The following is a 17,114-nucleotide window of genomic DNA, read 5'->3' as shown; positions in this document are numbered from 1 at the left end:
CCGCTGGGGCACCGATTCTGGTGGCAGGCACCTGTGCCAGGGGCAGGGTGGAATTCGGGGCCACCCCGAGGAGCCCCTGCAGCCTCCTCCAGGGTGGCAGTGCGTCAAGACTGGGTCCTCCCTGGCAGCGTGCTGGCCGGGACACAGCAGCCCTCTCTGCCCGCAGGTACCGCTCCCCAGGGTTCCACGTGCAGAGCTGGTACGACGAGGTGAAGGACTACACCTACCCCTACCCCCACGAGTGCAACCCCTGGTGCCCCGAGAGGTGCTCGGGGGCCATGTGCACCCACTACACGCAGGTAACTTGGGCCAGCCACCCTCCACCCCGCCCCCAGCCCAGGCTCTCGCCACCCCTGCTGGGGACTTTCATTATGTGTGTATAATTGTTTTTTTTGTTTTTTTTTTTTTTTTTTGGTACCCGGGCTTGAACTCAGGGGCACTTGACCACCGAGCCACACCCCAGCCCTATTTTGTATCTTCTTTAGAGACAGGGTCTCACTGAGTTGCTTAGTGCCTCGCTTTAGCTAAGGTTGGCTTTGAACTTGCAATCCTCCTATCTCGGCCTCCCCAGCTGCTGGGATCTCCAGCTTGGGTCACTGCACCCAACTCTAATTGGTTTTTGGGTCTTTTATCAAAAGAGACGTGTGCTTCAATGGGAAACAAATCCACGCCTTCACCCCACTCTGTCCTCTAACGCCACTCCTCCCAGAGCCGAGGAGGTGCACCTTGCGCCTGGGCCGTGACGTGTGCACTGTCTTTCCAGATGGTTTGGGCCACCACCACCAAGATCGGCTGTGCCGTCAACACCTGCCAGAGGATGAACGTGTGGGGCGACATCTGGGAGAACGCAGTCTACCTGGTCTGCAACTACTCTCCAAAGTGAGTGTCCGCCCAGGGGCCTGGCTGGGTGCATGTGTCCGCCATGGGGCCCACCTACAACTGGCTTCACCCGAGGACTCATAGCTGTTTCTTATGCAAGGGGTCTAGAAGTGGGTTAGGGTCAGTGTGACAGCTCAGCAGTGTCGGTGGGGACTCACGCCCTTTCTGTCTTCCTTCCGTACCTTCCTTGCCTTATGACCACAAGGTGGCTGCAGACCACCGGCATCCCGTCTTCCCAAGTGGGATGGTAGGAAAGGCTCCTCTTTGGCATGTGTCCAGAACTGGGCCAACCACAGGCAGGGTACCTGATTCCCAGGTGGCCTTGATCAGGGAGGGGACACAGTGGCTTCACAGTCATCCCCTGGTGCCACTGGAGCAAAGCCGGAGGGCCTGCGTGGTGGTGTCGCCACTTTCCCTGACAGTGTGCCCTCGACGGCATTCTGGACACACGCTCAGGCTGGACCTGACCCTCCAGCACCTGTCCGCTCCTTCCTGAGAGACCACAGGAAGTCAGCGGAGCCCCTCCTCCGAGGCCCTGTATAGCTGTCACTTGGCCCTTCATTTGTCCACCCCACGTGCTGTTCCTGGGGCTCGCTCTCCCTGTGTGCCGCCTGCAGTCTGCCTGCTGGTCCCTCCGCTGGCCGCCGTCCCCTAGGGCATGCTGCAGAGGGGCCCTCAGGGCACAGCTGCCCAGGACTGAAGGAGATGGGAGTGACCTCATTTGTTTGGGTTGGGTCAGGAGTGGGGGGATCGCTGAGGCTGGGAGGGAAGCAGCTCTGCAGGGGCCATCCGGCCTGGCCGTGGTGACATGGCCCAGGAGGCACTTGAGCCCGCAGAGCACAGCCTCTGGTCAGGGGTGGGTCCTGGCCGAGCAGCAGGCGGGGAGGGAGGCCGACTTGATCTGACTCTTCTTTGGGTAAAAAATACACCCTCGAGGGTGCGATCAGAAGCAGAGCCCCTGCTCGGCCCTCCCGCCTCCCTGGAGCAGCCGTGGCCGGGCGTGCGGCTCCACGGTCTCCACACGGCTCTGGAGGCTGGAAGTCACAGAGCAGGACCCGGCCCTGGGGGGCTCTGGCCAGGGCCCCTTCCTGACGTGCGCCCACCGCCTCCTGTCGTGTGCGCCCCTGGAACCAGGGCACAAGCTCTGGGCTCTCCCGGGAGGGACACCAACCTGCGCACCGGGACCCGGCCGGTGGCATCTCCAGCCCTAGGCACCTCTGTAAAGCCCGTCTCAGAATGCAGGCCACGCGGGGTGGGGGCTCCGACAGTGGATCCTGGGAAGGTGCCTGGACGTGTCCACACACGCGGGGCACACACCCGTGCATGCACACACCTGCAGCCACAGCCGTGGGCCCGTGTCCCGACACGCCTGCCTGCCTGGGTGCGGAATGCTTCCAGTGCCCCTGTTGGCACCCCTGGCGGGCTTGCCTGGGCGCCGTCCCACGGCAGGGGCTGTGGGTGTCCAGCACCTTTTGCCCAGCGTCACCTCGGTGAGATGCGTCCATGGTGGGTGTGCTCACTGTGGCTGTGTGATGTTCAGCTCCATCCCCGGCTTCTGTCCTAAGGAGAGAACCTGGCCCAGGCTCAGGGGTGCGCACTGGCCGAGAGGGTGCAGCTCCTGTGAGGAGGACGGAGGTGGCCGCCCTCCCGCCTTCTCCCCGGGCTCCTAGGGCTGCACCTGCTCCTGGGCCGCGGGCAGTCGCTCTGAGGCCCAGTGGGGCGCACGCTCAACGGGCCCGTTTCTCAGTTTGGTCTCTGGCTGACACCAGCAGGCCCTCCTGCCTCCTGGAAAGCCGTCACAAAGCAGCCTGGCTGGGCTTCGGGACTGAACAAACACTCGTGAGCAGCCCTGACCCCCGGCCGGGCTGGCTGAGGGCCTCCTGCTGGCCTCCTGTTGAAGCCTCCCCACAGCCCACTCTTAGCAGCCTGCTTTAAGGGAAGGAGCCAAGGCAGGGACTGGGGACTGGCCAAGGTGGCTCTGCTGGCGGGCCTGGCGTCCACCCCAGGCCCACTCTTGGCACAGGGCTGAGGCGGCAGAAGCAGGTGCCGGTGGAAGGGTCCAGCTGCCGTGGTTCTCTGGGGTTCTGGAGTTCTCCAGGCTGCCCTGGAGGCCCCGGCCGCTGCCTGCCCTGTTTGCCTGGCCACACCTCCTCCCCAACCTGGTGGGAGTCACAGTCTCCGGGCCTTGAGGCCCCTCCTGATGGTGTTTCTGGTCTGCCCCCAGGGGGAACTGGATTGGAGAAGCCCCGTACAAGAGCGGCCGACCCTGCTCCGAGTGCCCGCCCAGCTACGGAGGCAACTGCAGGAACGGCCTGTGCTACCGAGGTAGGGAGCCCAGGGTGACCCCGAGGTGGGGAGCCCAGGGTGGCCCCGAGGTGGGGAGCCCTGGACATGTCACCCAGGTGGGGAACCCTGGGTGGCCCTGAGTAGGGAGCCCTGGTCGTGTCACCCCGGTGGGGGTCGTGGGTGGCCTCCAGGCGACATGGAACCCTCCTCGCCCTAGTCATAGACAGCATGGCACAAAACGGGGAACTGGACCCTAAAACCAAAGCCCCAAGGCCCCCACCCGTGTTTCTTGCTCGTCCCGTGCTGCCCCGAGCCTTCAGGTTTCTCTCCTCCTGGGGCTCGGCGGCTGGGAGCTGGGGCGCCAGGGCACCGTGACGTTCTGCCTGTCCCCATGCGCGTCTGCTGGGCCCTGGGGTATTTCCATGTCTCCTGCTGCTGTACGTAGCATGACCCCACGCCTGCTGTCTCAGCCCTGCCCTGGGCTCCCAGAGGCCGTGTCCCAGGAAGGGCCGGACAGGCCCCGGCTGCCAAGTCCTGCAGTTGAGGTTCAGCAGTGACCACGGGCCTGGCCGGACGGTGGGCAGGTGGGAGCAGCTCTTGGCAGGGGGACAGGGGGTCAGTCTAGAGGCTCTGGCATGAAGGACAGGCAGGCTGGAATGAGGTTGCAGACCCTCTCAGGGACCCAGGCACTCTGCTGCCCCAGCCTGCTGTGCACAGCGGACTGCCCACTGCGGGACTTCCAAGGCGGGTGGGACAGAGAAGGAACAACCTGGACGCGGAGGGGAGGCGGGAATGGCGGCCTGTGGGCTCTGCTCTGAGGAGCCCCCCAGCCCCTGGAGGCCAGCCCGCTGCGGCTCTGCAGTGGCCCTCCTCCAGGAGCTTCCTGGACCCGCAGGCGGACAGTGACCTGCCGGTATTCTCATGACCCAGACGCCCCGCGAGCCTTATGGCCCTGTTAGAGCTGCTGGCTCACTCCAGGGACCCCGCGGGGTCACGTGTGTCCTGCATGTTTCTGGATAAATGTGCCCCGATTTCCAGAGTCACTTTCAAAGGAAAGACGCATGCAGAGACCTTAGATGCCAGCTTACCCCCGAAATGATGCCCATGTACAGATTTCTTTATTTTTGGTGGAAAACGCCCAACTTCTGTTGGCAGGCTTTCCAATTTCCTCAGCCAACCATGCAGAAATTCTCCCCGAGAGCTGCTTACCTGCATAAGCTTCTTAATAAGCGTGCGTCGCGGGTGCCGGCCAGGCCCTGACCCGTAATGGTGATATGGGGATTTAAGGATAAGGATAGAAAAGAGAAGCCAGCTTCCCTCCAGCCCCGCCCCATGTGGGATGAAAGGCCGGAGCTTGGACAGGAGCTGGATGCCTGCCGGCCACTTCCCAGCTGTGTGAGCTTGGGTAGGTTGCTTCACCTCTCTGAGACTGTCTCCTCGTCTGTGCTGGGAGTTGCTGTGTCTCCTAAGGGAACAAGAGCATGAAGTGAGGGGATGCTGGAACCCAAGCTGGCCAGAGGCCACATGGTCCACGTTCATGGTTCAGCTCTGAGCTTCCTTACCAACCCTAGGGCCAGGCGGAACCTGCTGAGTGACGTAATGGTGTCCACGGTGCTCTGGGCCCCAAGACTCCCAGCCTGGAGCGTGACCTTGGGTCGAGTGACCTTGAGGTGGACGGGACAGGGATTCCCCCAGCCCCTTGCCGGTCCTCACAGGGCTCCCAATTAGGATGTGCCCAAAGTCAGCCACCCCCGGGACGCAGCCCGCTTTTCACGTGTGCGTCTGAGGGCAGGGCCCGTCTGCCCAGCCTCTGAGACGCTGAGCCTCAAACGCCTTGATGCTTCACCAGGCTACATTCTGCTAAATAAAGCCACAATTATGAGGCTCAAGTCCCAAAGGCTGGTGGAAGAAACCCAGCTCCTTGCCAAGAAGCTCCGGCTTCAGGAAAGGGCAGCCCTGAATGGCCACATTGATGGGCACAGCGGGCAGGAGGGCCTGTGTGCCAGGCACACTCGCCAGCCGCGTCTGGGAGGCTCCACCGACAGCCCCGGTGCGAGGCTCTTGACGGTCCTTTCCTGGGCACCTTGGACGGTCCTCACTCGACTCCTGAGTGCCAGGTGGTGGTGTCGCGTGGCACGGGTGGCAGGCCAGCGGCTGGTCTCGGGAGTTCGCAGCTGGTGGGCGACCCAGAGCCGCAGCCAGCAGAGCATCTGAGAAGGCCCGGGCTCCCCCGCCCGTGCTCCTCCCGCTGGCTGGGCGGGTGGAGGGTAGTGAGTTGGCCAGGAGCAGCAGGGCGGCCCGGGCCTGGGAGAGCGCTGGAAGGCACTCGACACGTCCTTCAGATGCTGGGGCTGCTCTGCCCCTTGGCCGGGCGCTCGTGGTTCCGAAGGCGGGGGCCCCGGGGGCGCGAGTCCTGAGCGGGCCTGAGCGGGCCAGGAGGGTGCCTCGCCTCTCCTGCGACTCTCTCGCCCACGCCCTGCGGTGGCTCGACCGCGGTGGCTTGGAAGCTGCCTGCACTCCATGGAGACTCCACTCGGAGCTCCGAGTCTGATCTTTCCCAGGCGGGCGACGTGCGGCCAGCGCTGTCCATGCTGGGCCGTGGCCGGCAGCCCAGGAGAGATGGAGGCTCCCAGGAGGCAGGCTTCCACAGCCAGGGCGCAAGGCCAGGCGTCGGGCAGCTCAGCGTTCTAAATGCACTGGACGCGGGATGCTTTCCACCTGTTCTGGGCTTCTCGGGAGGTGACCACGTGGTTAGCTAGGGAGCACCTTTATTGTCCCTTTCCTTCGAGGAGCTCGGGAGACAGGGGACCCAGGTCTTGGAGGACAGGAGGCCAGGCTGTGAGTGGTGGAGGAGAGGGGTCCCCCGCAGGGCTGCACATCGGCTCGCTCTTGCTAAGGAGGATGGCACTCGGGCTCTGCTGTGGCTGGAGTTTAGCTTGCTGCCCTGGAGGACAGGCCACACGGGACCGTCAGTCAGGATGAATGCCAGGGTGGGTGAACTGCTGGCTGATAAGTTAACTAGAATGTTTTAAGACTTGGGGCTGGTGGTCATGGCTGGAGAAATGGCAGCACACAGTGCCCTTTGTGAGGAAGAACTAGGACCAGGGCAGCAGGAGTCGGGTCTGTGATGAGCTGCGATCCCCGAAGCAGCCACAGCCCAGTGCAGAGAAAGGAGTCAATCCGCCTCCGGGGCAGGGAGGGCACAGCCAGCTGGCTGCGAGGTGCGGCTGGGGCCCCAGAGCACGCGAGTGGGTCCGTGACCCCTCCCCAACAAAGGGCAGGGGCCCTCAGGGACAGCTCGGGCTTTGGGTCAGGGACCAGGGAAGCTCCTTGAAGCTGCCTCCTTGCGGCTGGTGGACAAGCTCTGGCTGGAGGAGCCTCAAGCCGGCTCTTGGTCCCGAGGCACACAGGGCAGCGGGAACGTGCCCGCTCCGGGCTGGCAGAGTTCCACCAGGCCAGGTCTGTCCCGAATGGACCTTCTCTTTGCTGCTGAAATGATTCTTTGCAAAACTAACCCTCAAACAAGTGCCGTTTTCAAATTGCTTTTCCCCAAGCGCCTTCTGTTGAACCTGGTACGTTTTTTCTCTCCCTCGCCACCATTAAGAGGAAACCTACGTCCAAAAACCTGAGACGGACGAGATGAACGAGGTGGAAACGGCCCCCGCCCCTGACGAGAAGCACGTCTGGGTCCAACCAAGGGTGGTCAGACCCACGAAGCCCAAGAAGACCCCTGTGGTCAAATACATGAGTGAGTGTGGTCCCCTGCCTCCTGCACGCAGGGCCACCTGGGGCCACCTGAGGGGGCGCTGGAGGTGGAGCCTGCGGGTGGCAGGCGGCAGGACGGGGAGGCACAGGGCTGGCCAGAATCAACAGCTCCCCCAGGCAGGTATTTATGTTTAGACCTTCCCAGGTCCTTCCAAAGGGGACCTGGGCTGAAATCATGTCCCTCCTGGGACAACTGGCCTCACAGCGGGAACTAGCATGTACCGCGTCCAGGGGCTCCAGCACCTCCTGCCACCTCTCCGCGGGGTTCCAGCTCTGGGCCAGCTGACCCTTTGCTCATCTGTGGAGTGGGGAAACTGTGCCCAGCTCGGGGCAGCTCTGGGGGTCGTCCGCAGTGACCCCAGCCCAGTGTCCCCCTTAGACCATCATGAAGGCCTCCACCATCCCTGACGGGCGTGGAGCTAAGTGCTCTTCCTAGGACTCTGGGGACCCCAAACAGAATGTTCCCACGCCCACCTCTTGCCCTCGGGCCGTCTGGGCACCTCCCCTCCAGAGCTTTCCGTGTGGGTAGAGCTGGCTCCCCTCTTGTGGGGGGAGGCCTGCAGGGTCCGGGCACTTCCTCTCTCAGCGCGGCGGCCCCCGAGCACCCAGCTGGACTCACGCTGAGGGGAACCCGCAGGCCCTGGAGGCCCTGCCCTTTCTTTTCCTCCCCTGCCCACGCGTCCTTCTCTCCCCTCCTGCCTTCAGACCTCTCCCCCCACGGGTGACTGTTCTGTAGCTTATGTTGACCAGGACGCTGGTCCTCTTGTCCCTCCAGAAGTTCAAACTGGTGCCAATTTTAATCATATAAAACATGACGTGATGAGTATCTCTCTTAAACGCCACCCCTATAAGACAAACCTCGAAAGCTTAGCACAGCTCCCCGTGGCTGTGGGGAGACGGCGTGTCCAGCCCTGGGCAGGGTGAGGTCCTCTTCACCTCCGAGAGTCCTGCCTCCAGGACCGGTGGGTGGGGCCTGCTCCGGCCCTGCTTCCTCGCCCCTTTAATGCTCACGAGCCTTCCCGGTGGGCACCGTGTCATCCCCATTCTTACGTGTGCACGGGACCCCCGAGGGTGAGCCACCCGCCCACGGCCACCCTCCACTGTGCGGAGTGGCAGGTCTGGGACCTGGGCGTCCCATGAGGCCCCACCTCCAGGCGCCGCTCCTGCACTGGCTGTGACTGGGTTCCGGAGGGCTCCAGAATGCCCACTGGGTTCCAGAGTGCTCCAGAATGCCCGCTGGGTTCCGGAGGGCTCCAGAATGCCCCGCTGGGTTCCGGAGGGCTCCAGAATGCCCACTGGGTTTCAGAGTGCTCCAGAATGCCCACTGGGTTCCGGAGGGCTCCAGAATGCCCACTGGGTTCCAGAGTGCTCCAGAATGCCCGCTGGGTTCCAGAGTGCTCCAGAATGCCCACTGGGTTCCAGAGTGCTCCAGAATGCCCGCTGGGTTCCAGAGTGCTCCAGAATGCCCCGCTGGGTTCCGGAGTCCTCCAGAATGCCCTGCTGGGTTCCGGGGTCCTCCAGAATGCCCTGCTGGGTTCCGGGGTCCTCCAGAATGCCCACTGGGTTCCAGAGTGCTCCAGAATGCCCGCTGGGTTCCGGAGGGCTCCAGAATGCCCCGCTGGGTTCCGGAGTCCTCCAGAATGCCCCGCTGGGTTCCGGGGTCCTCCAGAATGCCCTGCTGGGTTCCAGAGTGCTCCAGAATGCCCGCTGGGTTCCGGAGTCCTCCAGAATGCCCGCTGGGTTCCGGAGGGCTCCAGAATGCCCCGCTGGGTTCCGTAGGGCTCCAGAATGCCCGCTGGGTTCTGGAGGGCTCCAGAATGCCCCTGGGGTGCGGCAGAGGTCCCGCTCATGCTCCGCTTGCTCCTGGCTGCTGGCTGTGACCTACTTCTGCGTTTCTCTCCAGCCCAAGTCATCCGCTGTGACACCAAGATGAAGGACAAGTGCAAGGGGTCTACCTGCAACAGGTGGGTCTGGGCTGGGCCCCTGCTGGCCCTCTTCCCCCGGGCCACCACAGGTGGATGGCAGTGTGCTCGCTGCCCGGAGCCAGCTGCCTGGAAACTCAGGGGCAGTTGGTCAGCGTTAAGTGGCTGTGACCAAATGCCCAACAAGAAGAGCTTGGAGGAGGAAGAGCCGGTGTTGGCTCAGTGTCCGAGGTTCAGTCCACGTCGGCCCCTCCACTGCTCTGGCCCAAGGTTCGGCCGTGGGGCGGGGGAGCTGCTCAGCCACGGCCGCCAGGAAGCGGAGGGGAAGGGGCCGCAGGGAGAGGCCCACCCCAGTGACCACCTCCTTGGCCACGCCCACCTGCCGACCCTGACCACCCAGGTGGTCTGGACACACTGGGATGGGCTGATCGGTCATGGCTCTCACAGTCATTTCCCCTGCATGGACGTGGGGGGCTTGGGGACACCTCACATCCAAGCCTAACAGTGGTGTTCGCTCCCTTCGGCTCAAGGCTGTGCCAGGCCAGCCAGGAGCGTGTTCGGGGTCAGGGGTGCCCTGGCCGTGACAGCCAGCCTTTTCTCTGAATGCCACCCCTGGTTAAGAGCTTGGCACACGAGGCTGATCCCAGAGCAGGTCCAGCCTGGGCACTACTGGCACCGGGGCCAGATGAGTCTCTGGGGTGGGGCCGACAGTTCCCTGGCCCCTACCCAGCAGTTGCCAGTAGCAAGCCACCAAGTGCTGCCAACCCAAATGTCTCCAGGGATCAGCAAGTTCTCTGAGGGGTAAGCTTGCCCCCAGGTGAGACCCACGGATCTGGGGGCGACCGGAGTGCTGGGTCTCCTGGCCAGGTGTTTACTCTGCCGAGTGATGCGGGGAGGCTCACACCCTGCACCACCAGGAGGTGCCTGGGGGTCGTGAACTGAGACCCCCCCATAGCCCAGTGACAGTCACAGTGGTGTGCGGGCAACTGGCTCTCAAGACGGCGATGGCAACGTGGCCTGTGCCTGTCCCGGGTGTGAGTACGGTCCCTGCCCGGGTTTCCAGCTGCCCGTGTGCAGCCAGCTCGCTGTGTCCTCAGGTATTTAACAAGCTGTCCCTGCCAGCCGGACCTGGCACCCCGTCCCACCAGTGCACGTCAGGATCTTCCAGGGGCCTTTTAGAAGGGACTCATCCTAGCTGCCTCCGCCCGTGACACTGACTTTGTCTGAGAGGGCACAGCCTCTCTGTGGCCTTAGGGTTCTCAGAGCGTCTCCAAAAGCCTCCCTGGGAGATTGTGACCTGCAGCCCCTATCGTGAGCCCTAAATGGTGTGAGTGTCCTCAAACCCGAGAGCCTGGCGGGATCTCCCCAACCCAGACCCTCTGGAGCAAGGAGCAGGAGGGTCTTCAGGCTGCACCTGGACAAGCCGCTGAGGCCCGCAGAGGTCACTCGGCCTTAGCTGAAAGGGGGTGAATGAGCCAGGTGGGGTGGGGGCCGGACAGAGGGGACTGGAGGGCACAAGAACAACCTCGGTGGCAGATGCCAACCGCTGCCTGAAGCCTTCACCACGCCCGGGGAAGCAAGCGGGTTCCTGGCCCCAGAGGCCCAGAACAGGGGATCCACAGGTCCCAGTTTGCCAGGGACGGTTCCTGTTTTAGTACAAAGTCCTTGGAGACCCTGTAGTCCTGGGCCGATTGGGGTGCTTGGTCACCTGGCTGGGAGTGTAACTTAGACACGGTTCTGAAAGAAGCCGGGGAGTTGGAATGAGGTGCTCATGGCTTCGGGGTCTCCATGGTGCTCCCTCTGAGGGTCGGTCTCTCCCTCCATGTCGGGTCTGTTCCCCGCTCAAGGCTGGGTCTTCCAGTGGTGCCAAGTTACAGCTGTGCTGGGTTGTTGGTTAAATGCCAGCTGTCAAGTGGCAGATGTGTCATCCAGCTGAGGACACGAGGGCTCGACTGATGCTTTTGTAGGGCTAGGGCCCCTCCCACCTCCCTGTGACGAAGGGCTCGCAGGGCAGGCCCAGGTCCAGCAGGGCTGCCTGGCCAGGGCACCTTGGCATTGGCACATCCTGTGGGGCTGCTGTAGGGTCTGAGCAGGGCTATGGCCCTGTTGGCCCAGTGAGCGGCCAGCGTCTCCTGGTTGTTGGACCCTGTATGGGCGGAGCCAGCGAGCGCGGCCCACGCATGCTGAGCACGCCGCCAGGGGACAGCTGCCAGGGTGAGGCGCTGGGTCTTGGCAGCAGGCTGCCCGGCTGTGCTTTCTGGCAGCGTGTGGCCAGCAGGTGTGGCACGTCACGTGGCCCCTCGGGTTCGTGGAGGGAAAACCATGTCACAGGAGAGGGGACCCTAATCACCTTCTTGGAATTCTGGCAGCCATTTGCCTAAAGCTGAGTGGAGTTATTTACAGCATCTGTTGAAAAGAGGGCGCGGCTCCTGTTTCTACCACGGGGACTTGGCACCAGGCTCGCCAGGAGGACAGCCACTCAGACTCGGGCAGGCATGTGGAACTCTGCATAGGTGGGGCTGCTCCAGGGACACAGGGGTCCTGGCTGCGGCCCCAGGTCCAGGCGGCCAGAGCGGGACCGACCGAGGAGCCGCGGGGCCACGGGGGGCGTGACCGCGCCAGAACCAGTGTGTCCTAGCGCCGGTGTCAGGGCGACACTGCCCGCCCTGTGCCGGGCCAGGTGGGGCCTGGGTTCTGGACGGCTCCCAGGCGGGAGTCGATGGCAGGAAGCCTAGGGGACTGTCCAGGGACACTGGCCGCAGCCTCCGGTCAGCGCACACAGCTCATGCCCAGCTGCAGGCAGGAAGTGCCACAGCACCCTGAGAAACGATGGCTGTGGGCGCTGCTGAAGTTGAGAGGCATTCTCACTGTCCCCGTAGGAAACGCAGCGCCACCTGTACGGGAGAGGCCACCGGAACCTCGGTGGGGCCTTCCCGCCCTCTTCTCTGCCCGCGCAGCTTCCTGAACGCCTCTTATGTACTGTCACGTAGATTTACCAAAGTCCATGAAGGATCCTCAAACACTTCGTTCTGAGTGGCTGCATAGTCCACCGACATTCAGCCACACGAATGTCACCTGGGGCTTCTCCCCAGTTTCCATGGTTACAGTTCGGGTGTATGTAGGGCTGACTGTGTGACTGGTTGCTTAGGATGTGGACATAGGAGGGAAAGTCCAGGGTCCTTCGAGGTGATGTGAAGGCGTTTGTGCTTGTGTGGAGGCCTCACCCATGCTAGGCAGGTGCTCTCCCACGGAGCCCATGCCCTGCGTCCCTTCTCTGCTTTTTTGAGACGGGGTGTCCCTAAGTGTCCCAGGCTGGCCTGATCCTGCCATCCCCCTGCCTCAGCTCCCGGGGTGCTGGGGTCTCCCTTGAGGGTGAGTCTGTGGGGTCATGCCCAGGGCAGCTTCATTGAGGTGCCCTTCTTAAGTGCCCGGCGAGTGACAGCTAGAAAGCAGCTCTCGTCACCTGCATGTCCTTGGTGAGGGTTGGGGCTTCTGGTGCAGGCGAAGTCACCTGTCCTGCTTCTGTGGCCCGTCTCCTCGACACCAAGCTTAAGCACTTGATCGTGGCCAGAGCTGGGCGTGTGCGGCTTGGCGCCCCAGCCCAGGCCTGGGTGAACTGGCTTGCTCCAGCGCAATGGCGTCTCCCTGAGTCACGCCTCTCTGAACGTGATAATGCGGCCATTGAAGAATATGATAAGATCGTTGTGAAGCCTAATCAGCGTGGTCATCTCTGAACACCATTTTCTTTCTTCCGCTCAGGTATCAGTGTCCGGGAGGCTGCCTGAGCCACAAGGCGAAGATTTTCGGGTCTGTGTTTTATGAAAGTGTAAGTGTGGTCTGCGTTGCTCTGAGGGGTTCGTGTGGTGCCGCCGCGTGGTTTTAAAGAGGTTGCTGCGTTCACAGGACAAGGCTTTCTTTCCGCTCCTGGGTCAAACCTGGGGGTCTGGGACTGATCCGTGTGTGGGCTCAGGGACTCCCAAGCTGTCGCGGCCACCTGTGGGAACCGGGGCTGGTCCTCACGAGGGCCTGTCTGCATGTCAGAGCCCGGTTAGCATGCCCGACTGCATGGGGAGAAAGGGCTCTTGTCACCGTCCTCAGCTGGTAAAGCGATCAGATGAGCTCCTCAAGATAAGCAAGCCCAGGAACAAAGACGTGCTCATGGACAGGGCCCGTCAGAGGGCAGCGAGCCCTGGCCCTGGTCTCGGCTTTCAGTGGGTCGGGACAAACATCTTGGGCATTGCTGCAAAGATGAACTCAGACTGAACTTGTGGCTTCCCCTCCCCCTCCCACAGTCGTCCAGCATCTGCCGGGCCGCCATCCACTCCGGAGTCCTGGATGACAAGGGAGGCCTGGTGGACATCACCAGGAACGGGCAAGTGCCCTTCTTTGTCAAGTCTCAGAGGCACGGCGTGGAGTCTTTGAGGTAACTGTTGTGTCTGTGCCCGGGGCTCCTTGAGGCAGCCTTTCCTGCTCCTCCCTGGGCTGGGAGCAGGGTCAGCAGGGCAGGGGGAAAGCCGTGCCGGCCCCACCGACATCTAAGTGGCGTGGAGGATTTCCTCCCGAGGGCCGGGCACAACCGAGCAGCATCACCGGCCACGACTTCCTTGCTGGTGAAGCTTCGTCCCTGGGGTGGTTACCCTGAGATGACGGGCGCCAGAGGCTCCTTCGCTGGCTCCTGCTCTGCTGTGTGTTGGTGAAGAGGCTCAGTGTCACACGGCGGTACTAAGGCCACCGTCTTTGCCATGTTTGAAGTGTGTCTTGCACACTTTAAAACCATTGTTCCGAGAGTCTGTAGGTTCCACTAGACTTCCACGGGCATCTTCATGCAAAAGGGTTAGAAGCCCTGCTCTAGAACATTCTGAGAGCGCTGGCACTCGGGAAGGGCGGGCTGGGCGGGCGCAGGCTGAGCGCAGGGTGTGAGCTCCCACAAGCAGCCCGCGGGCCTGACCTGCGTTTTCTTTTCCAGCAAATATAAGCCCTCCAGCTCCTTCATGGTGTCGAAAGTAAAAGGTGAGCTGGGGTCGCTTAGGGTACCTGCGCGTGGGTGATTTCCAGGGTCGCTGAGGGGACCCGCATGCGGGGGACCTCTAGGGTCCCTTAGGGGACCTGTGCGTGGTGACCTCCACTTTCCTGCCAGGCTCACTCCTGGAGTGGTGGCTCTGTGTCGGGAAGGTTTCTCAGAGGTTCCTGAAGAGGTCCTGGCTCCAGTTGGCGTCTAAACGGCCTGCACTTGACACCGGCCCTAGGTGGCTGAGTCAGAAACAGGTCTGGGGTGTCCTGTCAAAGGTCACCCGAGTGCTGGTGCCGGGGCTGCAGACACTAGGGATCCCTTGGGTGTGGGTCTCTGTCAGCGCAGTGGCAGTGGCTACCTGCAGCCCTGTGTTGAGAAGGGTTCTGAGCCTCCATGAGGACCCGGCAGGAAGCAGAGCTGGCTGGAGTCCCAGCGCCTGCCGTGGGCAGGAAGGGCTTGGCTGCCCCCTTTGGCAGGTGCCTCCTATCGCACCAGGGGGTCCTTGGCCATGTGGGCGTGGCCGTGGGGGACATGCTCCACCTGCACTGGAGGTGGAGGCGTGGCTGGGAGTTGTCCAAACGGGCCTGCCAGGCGGGGCCAGGCTCCCGCCTCCCCCCGAGCCGGCTCACCACCCTCTTCCTCTGGAAGAGCAGCTCTCGTCATTTGCCCCAGAGGCCGGGGTGTTTGTTGCCTTTATAGAAATGTCAGGGAACTTGCCTCACGGCAAAACCGTGCTCCCGCGCTCACCCCATTAAAACTCCATGAAAACATTAACGTGACCTAAACTCTACTGGGTGACGATAACCACATCATTTGGGTGATGCCCTAGCTCATTTTCCCTGTATACCAAAAGCATAAATGTTGGTGACTTAAGTTTGAAATGGATTAACTTACAAATTGATGATTTTTTTTCCCTGAAATAATTGTGACTCAAGAATGTAAGTGCCTTAGGTATTCTTCTAAACCCGATTTTAATGACACCCCACCACCCCAGCATCCCACGGAATAGAAGCCCCTGAGGTATCCAGTCAGTCCCTTTGTTGACCTGTCCAAGTAACAGACGGGACCAGGGCCAGCCAACCCTGACCTGTGTGGGATCTGTCTGCCGCCTGTGTTTGTAAATAAAACTTTATTAGCACACAGCCAGGGCCGCTCGTTACACGTCACCAGTGGGGGCCTTCTGCTGCAGTAGCAGTCAGGTGGTCTTGAGATGGACGGTAGGGCCCACAAAGCTGGAAACATCGACTGGCTGGAAGAAGTCGTCCAGCCCTGGCCTGGCGAGGACCTGCCGTCAGGGACCCCAGGGGGCAGTGCTGGAGCCGTCTTCTCACACTGCTGCTTAGACACCACAGCGGGCCTGAGGGAAGGAGCCCGGCCCAGGCCTGCTGGGGACCTGACCTGTCCTCTGCCCCCTTCACAGTGCAGGACGTGGACTGCTATACCACTGTGGCTCAGCTCTGCCCGTTCGAAAAGCCGGCCTCCCATTGCCCGAGGTGAGGAGGGGCAGCCCGGGGGCGGGGCTCGGGCAGGACTCCAGTGCCCTCCACAGGGAAGTGGACGTGTCCCCCCAGACTGCACTGACCCCCAGAGAGGGTTCTGTTCTTGAGAGGACGACCATTCCCCTCGAGCGCGACCTGTCACTCAGATCAGTCCAGAAATGCTGGGAGCTCCTCCCCTCTGTCCCCTTGGGTTAGCGCAGTGCTCCTGTTTGTTGGCCTGTTGACTTTCAGCAGATCACTCCAGAAGTAACTTTTTAAAGTTCGTTCTTTTTAGAGTATATTCTGCCATATCTATATAAACACGGAGCACGTCTTTTTCTAATTAGGGTCCCTGTCTAGAAGTCCTCTTTAAAAAGATACTTTTATTGAGGACCGCAGTAAAACTGGCCAGTTCGAGCTTACAACCCGACGGGTCTGACGGCTGTGTCCAGGCTGGTTCTCAGAGGATGGCACCGTCCCTCCTGAAGGGAAGGGTGTCCTGGCCACATCTGTCTCTCAAGCTCCTGGAGAGCCCCTTGGAGGCAGGACATTGAAAAGCTGGCCCTCAGTGGACTCAGAGAAGCCTCCTGAGCCTGAACAGGCCGGTGCCTCCTGGACCAGCCCACTGGTCCGTAGTCACCGCGCAGCCTTCGGAAGATAGTGCCCGGCAGAGCTGCCCCACCAGAGCTGGCTCTCTGAAAGCTGCGCCATGCAGTCAGGAACTCAGGGGGTGTGAGCCCCTGGCATCTGAGGACCAGAGAGGCCCCAGGGGCCAGTGAGGAGGGCCCAAGAGCCCTCGCCTGGGCCTGGAGACACGTGGGTTCTAGAAGGTGGAGACCTGAGCGGTACCTTCAGGCAGAGGCCTGGGAGGGGCCTGGACTCCTTCCCCCGGAGCCCTCTCCCTGGTGCTCACTGTCCCCCACCTCCTCGTTGATCCCCCTGAATGTTAAAATGCCTTTTAGTAGAAGTAGAATATTAAAGAGAAGCGGAAGGAAGTAATTTCAGAAAATACAAACACAAGCAAAAACTTGGCAGAGTGCAAATATCCACAATGTCGGTTTCTGACCTGCCATTCCAGGAGGAGTGGGAAAATTCGGGAGCTCTTAGACTCCCAAATTCTTTTTTTAAAGTCTCCACACACCCCCACTCTGCCTGCTTGCCCCTGCCCTGCTCCCTCAAGGCCTGCTTCAGCTCCTCTGCCTGGCCATCTTCCCTTCAAGAATCCTGCTGTCTCCGGCCAGCTGGCTCTTGGACGCCATTTTGGTTTCTTGGTCCCTGGGCTCCAACCTGTGGCAAAGTGTCCGCATAAACACAAAGACCTCTTCTTAAGTACAACTCATGCTGCTTCCTGGTTGGAGGCTCTCTGACCACCTAGAGTGCCCCCCTTCTAGTCTGAGGTGCTCTCTTCAACCCTGTATCATGAGCTGGGCTGTGGAAACTGACCCACTGGATCTAGCCCTTGCCTCAGGTTATCAGTACCCCTGCCCAGAATGGCCTGTGACTCACAGAGGTGAGGCCTCCGCCCTCTCCTCCCCACCCACGGAAGTGGCCTTGGAAAGGTCTGTTGATGATAATCTGCATGATAAACCCACAGTAGGAGCTGCGACAACCAAGCAAGGGTTTTCCACGCCCCACCTCACCTCAGACTTATTTCCTTTTAACTTCTTGCCCGGTGTCCTTTTGCTTGGGGTTTTAAAGTTCTGCCTGCGTGTTTGGGAGGGCAGAAGTGTCCTTACCCCGCGCAGTGGGACAGGCGTGGTCTTTCTTAAAGGA

The 17,114-nt window shown here is 61.7% G+C and overlaps 1 protein-coding gene across 3 annotated transcripts in view; it reads left to right on the top strand.

Moving 5' to 3' along the window:
• Crispld2 (cysteine rich secretory protein LCCL domain containing 2) overlaps nucleotides 1-17,114 on the top strand; it is a 52,468-nt gene that overhangs the window by 21,529 nt on the left and 13,825 nt on the right. For all 3 annotated transcript variants that reach the window (XM_047528185.1, XM_047528187.1, XM_047528186.1), the window contains exons 4-12: nucleotides 167-299; nucleotides 764-879; nucleotides 3,104-3,204; nucleotides 6,770-6,913; nucleotides 8,834-8,894; nucleotides 12,612-12,678; nucleotides 13,145-13,275; nucleotides 13,819-13,862; nucleotides 15,284-15,356. In XM_047528185.1, coding sequence (XP_047384141.1) covers nucleotides 167-299; nucleotides 764-879; nucleotides 3,104-3,204; nucleotides 6,770-6,913; nucleotides 8,834-8,894; nucleotides 12,612-12,678; nucleotides 13,145-13,275; nucleotides 13,819-13,862; nucleotides 15,284-15,356 — 870 coding nt within the window. The remainder of the gene's footprint in view (nucleotides 1-166; nucleotides 300-763; nucleotides 880-3,103; nucleotides 3,205-6,769; nucleotides 6,914-8,833; nucleotides 8,895-12,611; nucleotides 12,679-13,144; nucleotides 13,276-13,818; nucleotides 13,863-15,283; nucleotides 15,357-17,114) is intronic.

Source organism: Sciurus carolinensis, chromosome 16 (genome assembly GCF_902686445.1).
Source record: "Sciurus carolinensis chromosome 16, mSciCar1.2, whole genome shotgun sequence".
In the NCBI taxonomy this organism is placed as follows: Eukaryota; Metazoa; Chordata; class Mammalia; order Rodentia; family Sciuridae; genus Sciurus; species Sciurus carolinensis.
Note: the sequence above shows the minus strand (reverse complement) of the source record. Positions and strands in the feature narration are given on the sequence as shown.